The sequence below is a fragment of the Notechis scutatus genome, chromosome 6 (genome assembly GCF_049901735.1).
Source record: "Notechis scutatus isolate UNSWTSFEM ecotype Mainland chromosome 6, rNotScu1.2, whole genome shotgun sequence".
NCBI classification, from domain to species: Eukaryota; Metazoa; Chordata; class Lepidosauria; order Squamata; family Elapidae; genus Notechis; species Notechis scutatus.
In genome coordinates this window covers 80,099,816-80,112,965 of record NC_142014.1, presented here as the reverse complement: position 1 = coordinate 80,112,965, position 13,150 = coordinate 80,099,816, and the positions used below count along the sequence as shown (strand labels likewise).

Genomic DNA, 13,150 nt, shown 5'->3' with positions numbered 1-13,150 from the left:
TCTTCAACATCTTCATCAATGATTTGGACAAGGGGATAGATGGGGAACTCATCAAATTTGCAAACGACACCAAGCTGGCAGGAATAGCCAATGCTCCAGAAGATAACCTTAATCTACAGAAGGATCTTGACAGACTTGAACATTGGACGCTATCTAACAAAATGAAATTAAATAGTGAAAAAAGTAAGGTTCTGCATTTAGGCAAGAAAAACCAAATGCACAGGCACAGTAAATCTACCTTTCTCAATAGTAGTAACTGTGAGAGGAATCTCGGAGTCCTAGTGGACAACCATTTAAATAGGAGCCAGCCGTGTGTAGCAGCTGCCAAAAAAGCCAACACAGTTCTCGGCTGCATAAACAGAGGGATAGAATCAAGATCACGTGAAGTGTTAATACCGCTTTATAAGGCCTTGGTAAGGCCACACTTGGAATACTGCATTCAGTTTTAGTCGTCATGATGTAACAAGAATGTTGAGATTCTGGAAAGAGTGCAGAGAAGAGCAACCAGGATGATTAGGGGCTGGAGGCTAAAACATATGAAGAACGGTTGCATGGACTGGGCCTGGCTAGTCTAGTGAAGAGAAGGACTAGGGTGACATGATAGAAATCTTCCAGTATTTGAGGGGCTGCCCCGGAGAAGAGAGGGTCAGCCTATTCTCCAAAGTATCTGAGAGAAGGACAAGAAACAATGGGTGGAAACTTATCAAGGAGAGAAGCAATGTAGAACTAAGGAGAATTTTCCTGACAGTTAAAACAATTAATCAGTGGAACACCTTGCCACCAGAAGTTGTGAATGCTCCATCACTGGAAGTTTTAAAGAAGAGATTGGATAACCATTTGTCCGAAGTGGTGTAGGGTTTCCTGTCTAAGCAGGGGTTGGACTAGAAGACCTCCTAGGTCCCTTCCAACTCTTATTCTATCCTATGTAAGACTCTTTGGGCTAACCTGAATGTGATTTAAGGCTTACAGTGTTGTGTGAAGTATCTACCTCAGCTGAGTAGACCTCAGCTTACAATTTGTTTAGCGACCATTCACAGTTAAAACAGCACTGAAAAAAGCGATTTATTACTGTTTCTCACACTTAACGACCATTGCTCTCACCCACTCTGTGATCAGCACTTCTGACGAGGCAATAAAGAACAAACAAGTCCAAGCAAGCTGACCAGAGTTTTCATTCCTTCGCGGGTAGAGACAACAAGAAGTAACGAGAACATCTGATTAAAGGCAGCTCTGAGCGTCTGCCGGCTCAGAGCCCCGTTTATCTAGTTCAGCCCCAACCTGTAAGCCAGCATCCCCATTGCCCCGCATCCCACACTCACATGCCCACCACCACAGAAGCACCCCAAACTACTTCTCAGCTACTCTTTGGCACAAATGCAGGGAGAAAATAAGACACTCTTCGCTTCAATATTTCATAACACAAAAGCTTATTGTTTATTCCTTCCTCCGCAAGGAGTCCGAGATAATAGCTAAGCAAACAAAATAAAGTTGGATCTAACCCGAGTTTCCTGGGACTCGATATTTATAATGATTTCCCCTCATTACCCTTCATTACCCCTGATTACTCTTATTACGCATGATTATCATTTTTAATGATAATTATTTGTATGAACTCAATCACATGAATCGTGGTTAATGCATAGAGTTTCAACTCACAGCATTTTATATAGACCGCACATATAATTATGATACAGAGTTTATTCTGATGAAGAGGAATACCATCCTTCAGGTCGCTCCCACATAAACAGTTACAAGAAGAAGGAAAAAAGCAACCTAAACCAGGCAAGATAAGGGCTGGAGGATGTCCACAGATAACACACACTGGAAAGGACGCCAAACTCAGAAAGGAGTCATAAACTAGAGATATTTCCACGCTTTGTTTCCAGCACTTGCCCATATGCATGTCCATCCTCTTATTCAGTTGTCACAGCTGCAGCCCATGAAGAGGATCAAGGCCCTCTCCTCCTGAGTAGACCATGTCTCTCCCTTATCCTCTCCTCCCTGCGTGCCCTAGGATGGAGAGGGGATGGGCCCGGGTCCTCCTCTCAGTGCCCAGCTGGCCTCTGCCCTTCCCCAGCCTCCTCCACAACCTCTGGAGCCACTCCCTGTTGGCTGTTCCTTCTCTCCCTCGGGGTCAGTCTCCACCAGGGGCATGACACAGAGAGTCCAAATCAGCTGGTGAGCGGCCCGGTGAGTTCCGGAGGTGTCGCGCATGGCCCGAGCCAAGTGTGACAATTGCAGCATCCCTGTGGTCATGTGATCAAAATTCACTGATTCAAATTTATGACGGTTGCCGTGCTCAGGGTCACATGACTCCCCTTTTGTGACCTTCCCAGCCAGCTTCCAAGAAGCTCAGTAGGAAAAGCCAGATTTGCTTAAGGGCTTCATGATTCACTTAACAACCATAGAAAAAAGATTGTAAAGTCGGACATGATTCACTTAGCAATTGCCTTGCTCGGCAATGGAAATTCTGCTCCCAGTTGTGGCGGTAAGTCAGGGACTACCTAAATTGTGATTTGTGATAGAGTGGAGAGAATGTGCTACTGCTGTGACACTTAACAAGTTGTACAGCACTGAAAAAAGCGGCTTAGGACCGTTTTTCACACTTATGACTGTTGCAGCATCACTATGGTCACGTGGTTAAAATTCAGATGCTTGGCAACTGATTCACATTTACGACGGTCACATGTCCCAGGGTCACGTGAACCCCTTTTGCAACCTTCTGACATGCTAAGTCGATGCAGAAGCCAGATTCACTTAACAACTGTCTTACTAACTGAACTCCTGCACTGATTCACCTAATGACCGTGGCAAGAAAGATCATAAAATGGGGCAAAATTCACTTAACAAATAGCAACAGAAATTTTGGGCTCAATTATGGTTGTAAGTTGAAGGCTACCTGTATAATGTTGGCTGGTATACTGTCTAATAGAGCTGTGTGCCAAGTTGCTATGAGCTTCTACCTGCCCTGGGCATTCATAAGATCTGGGAACGCACGTTCTCTGCATCTGGCATCTCCTGTTTGATATCTATGGAGATCCTCAGTCCTCCAGGTGCTGTATGTCCCAAAGATGCTTTTTCAAGAGGCAACTGGACTTTCTGGTTTTTCGTTGAAGACATTTCACTTCTCATCGAAGAAGCTTCTTCAGCTCTGACTGGATGCTGGGGAATGGAAAGATTGATAGTCCTTGCAGACAGCCGGTTATTTGCATCCTTTTAGAGGGTTGTTGAGGCCACTTGGAGGTTTATCTGTGTCCTCAGGGTCACCTGAGTGGTGCAAATGGGTGTGGAGCCTTCTGACTGGATGCTGGGGAATGGAAGGATTGATCTTCCTTGCAGATAGCTGGTCATTTGCATCCTTTTAGAGGGTCGTTGAGGCCACTTGGAGGTTTATCTGTGTCCTTGGGGTCACCTGAGTGGTGCAAATTTTTCCTGTAGTCTGCCATTTTTCTGGAAATCCTTTCATACTTCCACACCATTCCAAGGGTGTTCACCCCAAATTGCATAACTAAAAGTCTACGGAGATTCTCCACCATCCAGGTCAGGATTGTCCCAAAGGTGCTTTTTTCCCCAAGAGACAACTGGACTTTCTTATTTTTTTTCTTTGAAGACATTTCACTTCTCATCTAAGAAGCTTCTTCAGTTCTGATAGGATGGTGGGGAATGGAAGGATTTATATTCCTTTTGAGACAGCTGGTCATTTGCATCCTTTGTAGAGAGTCGTTGATGCCACTTGGAGGTTGGAGGGAGGGCAGGGATAAACCTCCAGGTGGCCTCAATGACTCAGAAAGAACACAAAGGATCAGCTGTCTGCAAGGAATATAAATCCTTCCATTCCCCACCATTCAGTCGGAACTGAAGAAGCTCCTTGGATGAGAAGTGAAACATCTCAGAGAAAAACAAGAAAGTCCAGCTGCTTCTTGAAAAAAAACCTCTCTTGTTTGATCTTCCTAGTGAAACTCGAGATAAAGGTTTCCTTCATCAAGGCTTGGAAAGATGAAGGGAAGGACTTCACCAGCTTCAAGGAATATGTTAAAAAAATAGAAAACAAAGATCTGGAGAGAAGCATTGCAATTGTGGAGAAATACCAGGATATTCCGCAGCTGTTGAAGAGGATAAACAGTTGCAAGGTTGAAAATGCAGGTAAATATTGTTAGGAATGTAAGTCATCTAACAGTTGGGTTGGAAAATATATAAACCAGGATGGACATTTTAATACTCTCTCTTTAAGGGAATGCTAAAATTGTAATTGGGTGTGGTTCCTCAAACGGCCATAAGATGGAGCCAGAAACCTGGGTTGTCTTGTTCTGTTGTTGCTGAGGGTGTGTTCCTGCATTTCCCTATTGACTGTTACTGATCATCGTTATTCTTGGATTTGATGTAAGTCTGTTACTGAACTGTTTATGATACTGGACTTTGTTATTGGATTATCCCTGGACGGAAAACTGACTGCTTTAACCGTGAATGATTTGGACTGTTTTGTTGAACTTTGCTTAACCGTTTAACTGGAAGTAAAAACCTACATTTTACTATACAGTGTATCTGTGTGCTAGTTGGGTGTTATTCCTCACTACTCTCACTACGTCTCCCTGTGTGCGCGGATTCTCCTAACGGGCAATTACCTCAATATCTCTCTCTGTGTCTCTCTCTCTGTCTCTTTCTCTCTCTGTCTCTCTGTCTCTATCTGTGTCTCTCTGTCTCTGTCTCTCTCTGTGTGTCTCTTGTTAGGAATGTAAGTCACCTAACAGTTGTGTGCGCCCATTGTCCTAACGAGGAATTACCTCAACAAATACTGTGTTTCTCACAAAATAAGGCCGGGCATTATTATTTTTTGACCCCCGAAAAAATGACTAGGCCGTCTTTTCGGGGGTGACTTAATTCCCCCCCTTGCATCCTCGGGTGGGCAGGCAGCGACAGCTTGGATGTTGACCTTGGCGTTGGTGGGACAGTTCGTATCGGGAGACCTTCTGCCACCCTTGCTTTCCCTTCTCCCTTGCTGCCGCGGTGTTTAGAGCAATGCCTCAGCATTTGGCGCAGCCTTGTACGGCCAGCCAGGGCTCCTCCCTGCAACCGGAGCCTGGCGGAGACACTCGGCTTCAGGCGCTCCTGTCGCCGCCTTCCCTTTGCCTTCGAAGGTAAAGCCAATTCTTTTAAAAATGATGCCCTACTACAACAAAGCCTCCCCTGCCCGAGAGGGCAGCCCATCCCCACGCGGGGAGGCGAATCTCCCAGGGCCGCAGCGCAGGATCGGCCCACCTCGGGAGAAGCACCCAGCCGCCATCCCTGCCTGGCGCCGGGCAGAGCGCGAAGAGCTTTGCCTGGGGCGCCCAGCGAAGCTGACAGGCGGGCCCTCCTGCCCGGCGGCAGAGCTCTCACCAAGGCAGCGAGCGCCTCCCCGCCGGACCCTCTGCTCATCCTGCCAGGGCCGCGCTGGAGCCGTGCAGGCTGGGCAGAGCTGGGAAAGCAAGCGGTGGGTGTGTGCCCGCCTGCCAAGCGAAAGAGCTGGGCCGACCCAAGCTTGGCTTCCTTCCCAAGTCCCTCCAGTAGGGCATCATTTTTAAAAGAATTGGCTTTACCTTTGAAGGCAAAGGGAAGGCGGTGACAGAAGCGCCTGAAGCCGAGTGTCTCCGCCGGGCTCCGGTTGCAGGGAGGAGCCCTGGCTGGCCGTACGAGGCTGCGCCAAATGCTGCGGCGTTGCTCTAAACACCGCGGCAGCAAAGGAGAAGGGAAAGCAAGGGTGGCGGAAGGTCTCCCGATACGAAGTGCCCCACCAACGCCAAAGTCAACGCAGGCAGCACCATATCCAGGTATGCAACAAAAGTACTTACTAACGGCAAGCCCCCCCCCGCCATTCCCCCCATTTCGCATGTTTAATATAGGCCTTAATATAGGCCTTAATATAGGGGGAGGGGCTTAATTTGATCTTATGCCAATAAAACATGCTGGGCTTTCCTATTGTTGGAGGCCGTATTGTTGGAGAAACACGGTATTGTAATGACGAGGCAGTCGAGTTGTTTGATCATGAACAACTGAATCATGATGATCTTTATTGGGGGGACGAGCGGTCTGCCACCTCCAAGTGGTGTCCCCTGGATGCGCGAAGCCGTTAAACCCTGACCGTAACTGAGAGCAGACCCTCCGACGACAGGCCCACGCGACAGGCCGGCTGGAGTATTCAAATGCCGCATCAACATGGTGGAAACGTCCACTACAGAACACACGCCCAATGCTACCGCGTTCGGGGGAACCAACGGGCGCAGGAGACCATTGGCCTGTGTCAAAAATCAACGAAATGGTCCACGCAGAAAGCACGGCGCACTTGCACCGTGTGAGAAAGCTATGGCGGCCGCGTCCGGGTCTGACGCGCACGGAGACTACCCAATCCGTGTGAAAAATCGCAAGCGGGGAACAGAGGACTGCCAGACGCTCAAGGTGGCCACCTGGAACGTGGATTCGCTGACTGGACGCTCGACCGAGATCGTCAGGGCCATGCGGGACCGGAAGCTGGACATCTGCTGCCTCCAGGAAACTCGCTGGAAGGGCAACAAGGCTACGACTATAGACGGCTATAAGATCATATACACTGCGGCGGTGTAGCTGTGGTTGTCAGTCCCAGCTGGCAAAGCTCCGTCGCAGAAGTTAAGCGCCTCAGAGAACGACTGATGATAATCGTCGTAGCGACCGAGAGGCAACGCCTACACATCTTGTCCGCCTACGCCCCTCAGACCGGATGTCACGAGGAGGAGAAGGATACCTTCTGGGAACTGCTCGACATCCAACTCAGGCAGATCCCATACGAAGACGACATCATCATCTCTGGCGACCTGAATGGTCACGTAGGGCGGGACAAAAACGGACATCAGTGCCACGGTGGGCACGGCACAGGCGATATGAATGAGAATGGCCAGAGGATCCTGGACTTTGCCGACTCCCATGATATGACCATCACGAACACCTGCTTCATTAGGCGAGAACCCCAACTCCTCACCTACCATAGCAGAAATGGGAGCCACCACACACAGATCGACTACATCATCGTACGACGAAGAGCCGCTAAAAACGTGCTCAACGCCAAGGTGTACCCGTACGAATCGAACAGTCAGCACAGGCCGCTGATGGCGAAGATCAGGATCAGCAAGCCCAAGACCAAGATTGATAAAAAGAATGCAGACCAGCCACGAATCAAATGGTGGAACCAGAAGAAGATGGCGGGACCCCTCATCAAACCGGAGCAGTTCCTGCAGATGGTCGACGGGCCAGAGGAAGCGTGGTCCATGCTGAAGAGCACTATTCACACTGCCGGCTGCCAACAGCTTGGTTGTACCAAGCCAGGACGGAGACGCATCGAACGAGATACATGGCTCTGGACACCGGAAGTACAAGATGCCGTGCACCTGAAGAAACGGCTCTACAAGGCCTTTCTTCGGGACAAGACCAGCGAGAAGCTCTGCGAGTACAAGGCGGCCAAAAAGGCAGCCAAGAAAGCAGTAGCGACAGCCAGAAGCTCCCACTACGACGACATCTACGAGAAGCTGAACACGCGAGAAGGCAAGAATGAGATCTACCGCCTAGCCAAAAGCAGACACAGGAAGACCCTGGACATTGACCAGTTTCATGGAATCAACGACGAAAGGGGAAATTTGATCGTCAACCCCAGAGACGCTGCCGAGAGGTGGCGGCAATACTTCGACAAGATCTCCACCGAGGAGTTCCCACACCCACGAACCCCGCGAGGTGACCCCGTCGAAGGCCCAGTCTCAGGCATTCACGCCAGCGAAGTCACCGATGCCATCAAGGCCATGAAAAACGGTAAGGCAACAGGACCAGACGACATCCCTGCCGACTTCTGGAAAAAGGCACTACCGGGCTCGGCATTGTGGCTGTGCGAGCTGTTCAACAACATCGTCTCCACGGGAAAAATGCCACACGACTGGTACCGCAGCACCACTGTTCCGATCTGGAAGGGAAAGGGCAGCCCAGCGGACTGCTCCAACTACAGACCGGTCAGGTTACTGTCACACACTATGAAGATCTTCGAACGCGTCCTCGATAAGCGCATTCGGGACATCGTCGACATCAGCGTCAACCAGGCCGGATTCATCAAGAACTGCGGCACCACTGACGCCATTTTCGGTGTGCGGATGCTGATGGAGTGTCAGACTGTGCTCCTTCTAAATCCCAAGAAAGAAATACTCAGACTCCATGGTGTAGAGCAGAATTTATCTTTTACTGGAAAATGAATGGTAGCAAACAGAATCAATTCCGAAACTAAAATATTGGCGGGTAAAATGCATATACAAAGGGATAGAATTGCTCCCCCTCCAGAGATCAAATGATTCTTCCAATTAAAACTTCTGAATAGGATCATGTGGTCATCTCTAGGTGATGATGAGGCTACTGTCAGTGACCTTGACATATTTTGATAAAAGTTCGCAGTTGCGCATATAAGAGGACAGAGGTTAGTGAGAATTGGAAAGTTACAACAAAGAATCCCCCCTCCCTTTCCTTACCCAGCAAAGGAATGCAAAACACCTCCTGCCTTCTTCCCTACAAAGATTCCCCCCTCCCACCGTTTCATGACAGCCGAAAGAGAAGTAAAAAACATAGCAACAAATGAGCCATAATTAGGAGCGGAGATATCTTGATAGGTAGGGATGGATATCTCTTGAGGCTGACATTCGGACCCCCTAGAAGAAGGACATTAGTCCCTGTAAGAGAAAAACAATCATGTATTAACATTGGCATACATTCCTAGGGTTTATCAGGGTATTTGGCATAAAACTTTTTAAGCAAATCAGGGGCCCTAATGTCTTTTTCATTAACCCATTCAGCTTGGGAAGGAGGAAAATGTTTCCACGCTACAAGATATTGGACACGACCCCTCCATTTCCTAGAATCTAGAATTTCTTTAATCTCGAAATGTTGTTCCCCCTCGATTAACAGGGGTACGGGTGGATCAGACTGGGTCGGCCGCAAAGTACTGGTATGTTCTGGTTTCAACAAACTAACGTGGAAAACAGGATGAATACGACGAAGAGTCTTTGGTAAAGTCAGTTGAACAGTCACCGGATTTACAATCCTCTCAATGGGAAAAGGTCCCACGTACTTAGGACCCAACTTCTTCGACTTCTGAGTAGTCTGCAAATATCTGGTCGAGAGGAAAACTTTATCGCCCACCTTATACATCATCTGTGGGGCTCGCTTTCTGTCAGCAAATTTCTTATGAGATTGGTGTGCCTCGTCCAGAGCTTTACGAACGACCGGCCAATTTTGTTGAAGCCTAGATATCCAATCGTCCAACGATTGGATAGTGGGGTTGTCTCGAGGCAGTTCAGGTATGGGCACAAAATCTTGTCCCGTGGCTACTTTGAAAGGGGTAAATCCCGTACTGCTGTGTACAGAATTATTATACGCCACCTCCGCAAAAGGCAGTAAATCCACCCAATTATCTTGCTGATAGTTTATATAACATCTGAGGTACTGTTCTAACACCCCGTTTGTCCTCTCACAGGCCCCATTAGTTTGGGGATGATGGGCGGAGCTTAGGCTCTGGGCGGAGCCTATCAATTTCAAGAATTCTCTCCAAAAGTTCGAGGTAAATTGGACCCCCGATCAGAAACTACACGCTCAGGAACGCCATGCAACCTGTAGACATGTATAATGAACATTCTGGCCAATGATTTCGCTGAAGGAATCTTAGAGCAAGGGATGAAATGAGCTTGTTTGGAAAACAAATCAGTCACTACCCAAATGACAGTGTGTCCAACACTCTCGGGTAGATCTACTATAAAGTCCATGGAAATTTCCTTCCAAGGTGCCGTTGGCCTGGCCACATTCTGCAACAAACCTGGTGGTTTACCAGGCGGCCTTTTCGCTGAAGCACAAACTGGACAGCTCGCCACATAAGTCTCAATGTCCTTTTTCAGCGAAGGCTACCAGAACTGTCGTTTCACCAAATGTAGAGTCTTCACAAACCCAAAATGACCAGCCGCTTTAGAATCATGAGTTTGTTGTAAAACTTGGCTTCTCAGGATTTGGGGTGCATACAATTTTGCACCTATCCAGGCTAGACCATCTCGAATAGTGCAATTATTCGCATTTGCTAGGAACCACTCATCTGTTTTCAAAGCCTCTTTAAATCGTTCCATCAGGTCAGTGGACAGATCCCTCTCCTGGACTCTTTTTTGTGCTCTGGTAATTACAGGAGCAGCCAACTGTGTAGTGGACACGATTGGTCTTACCACTTCTTTTCGGATACTGTTGTATTGAGGCATTCTAGACAAAGCATCCGCCATAAAAAATTTTCCCCCTGGGATATACTTCAACGAGAAATTGAATCGCTTGAAAAACTGAGCCCACCTAACCTGCTTAGGAGATAGCTTTCGAGGAGTCTTTGAAGCTTCCAGATTTTTATGGTCCGTCCATACCTCAAATGGATGTTTCGCTCCTTCCAAAAATTGTCTCCAGGTTAGTAGAGCCCAACGGACTGCAAAAGCTTCCTTCTCCCAGACGGCCCATCTCCTTTCAGTGTCAGTCAATTTACGGGAAGTATAAGCACACGGCTGTAGTGTCCCTTTCTCGTTTAATTGAAGTAGAACCGCCCCCACCGCCACATCGCTTGCATCAGCTTGGATCACGAAAGGGGCATCCATGTCGGGGTGTTTCAATACTGGTTCTGCAGCGAAAAGTCTTTTTAGCTTTTCAAATGCGGCTTGGCATTCCATGGACCAGTTCAACGGTTGGCTGGGTTTTGGTTTCGGTTCCCCCTTTGTCTTCAGAAGGTTGGTGATGGGCATTGCTATTTTTGCAAAAGACGGGATGAATTGCCGATAGAAATTGGCAAACCCAAGAAAACTTTGAAGTTGCTTCCGGGTTCTCGGGGGGGCCCATTCCAATACAGCTCGCACTTTCTCTGGATCCATCTCGATGCCCTCGGGAGAGATACGATATCCCAAGTAGTCGATTTTTTCTTGATGGAACTCACACTTGGACAGTTTGGCGTACAGTTTGGCTGCCCTCAGCTTGTGCAACACCGAGCGTACAAGTTTCACATGTTCGTCTTTATTCTCTGTGTAGATGAGAATATCATCAAGGTAGACCAGAACCCCCTTGTATAGATGTTCGTGAAGCACTTGATTTATCATTTGCATGAAAACAGCAGGCGCCCCCTGTAGGCCGAAAGGAAGAACGTTGAACTGGAAGCAACCCATCGGGCAGTTGAACGCAGTCTTCCACTCATCGCCTTTCTTAATTCGGATCCTGTAGTATGCCTCCCTCAAGTCCAACTTTGTGAAAATCTTCCCCTTCGCCAGGTGGGCTATCATGTCCTTCATCAGGGGGAGGGGGTACATATTCTCCACCGACACGGCGTTTAAATTTCTATAGTCCACTACCAGACGTTTTGAGCCATCTTTCTTCTCGCGGAACATTACAGGGGCCGCCACTCGAGGTCTGGCAGGCGTGATGAAGCCACGTTTCAGGTTTTTGTCGATGAACGCTCTCAGTTCTTCCAGCTCCCCCGGTGTCATCGGATACAGCTTCGGTTTCGGGAGCGTTACCCCGGTAGAAATTCGATGCTGCAATCGGTTGATCGATGGGGAGGGAGCTCGTCAGAGGCTTTTTCACTAAACACTTCTCTTAAGTCCCAGTATTCCTTCGGGATTTTCTCCTCCCCCTCCACTCGTTCGACACCTGTGGAAGCTACCTCGGTCGGAACTTGGGGCGTCGGATGGGGCTTCTCCTCCCCCTCCCGAGAGTGGGGCTCCTCCCCTTCCGGTGGGCGATCGGTGCGGATGCGTATCCACCCTTCCCTCCAGTTTATGAGGGGGTTCCATTTCCGAAGCCAAGGTAGTCCCAGTATTAAAGGCTGTTCCATCCCAGGGGCCACAATAAAGCACAAAATCTCGCGGTGAGTTCCCATGGTCATTTCTAAGGGTTCCGTTATAAAGCTTGCCGGGCTACCTCCCGCCACAGATCCGTCCAATTGACAGAAAGCTATGGGCGTTTTCAAAGTTCTCAGGCCGATGCCCATGTCTTTAACTACTTTCATGTTAATTACACACCTCGTGCACCCCGAGTCCAACAAGGCCAACATCTCTCCCTCGGTCCCCGATGTAGGGTCCCTTAACTTTATTGGGATGGTCATGGGCCCCTGGGTAGGACTTACCGAGGCGTCATCCTCCTAATCGGTCTCGTCGAGTAAGGTTGGAGGTCCCAGCTCCTCCCCCGCCGGAAGGGCGACCTCTACAACCTCCCTCGCCTTCAGTCCGGTCTCGCGGGGCTTGGTTGGGGGTTTACCGGGCTTCGTCCCTGGACCCTGCGGCTTTGGTGGGACCAACTTGACTCGGCACTCCACCATCCGGTGGCCCTCTTTCCCGCAACGGAAGCAGGCTGTGGTCTTGGCTCTTGCTGCCATCCCTCCTCTTTGGGGAGTGGAGGCCTCTTGGGGGCGTGGGGGGTTTAGATTTCTCCAGCCAGGGCCCCTTCTGCGTCTGTTTCGAGCCAGATCAATATCCACCTCTTCCGCCAGCAAGTACCACGACTGCAAATCACGTGGATCCTTCCGGGAGATGCACATGTGGTATACATCTTCATTTAAGCCGTCTTTGTAGGTTTCCACCAGGGCCTCTTGGGGCCAGCCTCGGAGACAGGAGACCAACTGCCTGAACTCCTGGGTGTAATCTGCCACCGATCTCCCCCCTTGGGTCAAGGTTTTCATTTTGATTCTAGCCCTTCTCTCTGCCAGGGGGTCTTCAAATCTTCTCCTCAATGCAGTCATGAAAACATCGAGGTTTCGCAGTTGGGGGGAGTTATCATTGAACAAAGTCACCACCCAGTCTGCTGCCATCCCTTCCAGGGTCCTGGTGACACATCTCACTTTGGCTGCTTCAGAAGTGAACTCCCTTTCAAATTCTGCCATGTAGCTTCCCACTTGCACCAGGAAAAACCCCAGGTCTCTGGGATTTCCTCCAAATTTCACATCTAAGGGAGGCAGGGGGCGCCTTCCAGGAAGCACACCTATTGCTGGGGCTCCCCAGGTGGCCGCGGGTGGCTGCCCCGGCGTAGGTTGGGCTAGGGGGGTGGGGTTGGCTTGACTTCTCCGGGCTGACTTCGCTCCCTCTTCCCCCTCATACCTTTGAGCCGTGCCGGG

At 49.3% G+C, this 13,150-nt stretch overlaps 1 protein-coding gene across 1 annotated transcript in view; it reads left to right on the top strand.

Moving 5' to 3' along the window:
- The window catches only part of LOC113431175 (F-box DNA helicase 1-like), a 73,182-nt gene that overhangs the window by 35,465 nt on the left and 24,567 nt on the right, over positions 1-13,150 (top strand). Inside the window, exon 7 of the mRNA XM_087968927.1 lies at positions 3,955-4,143. Within this exon, the coding sequence (XP_087825053.1) occupies positions 3,955-4,143 (189 nt within the window). The remainder of the gene's footprint in view (positions 1-3,954; positions 4,144-13,150) is intronic.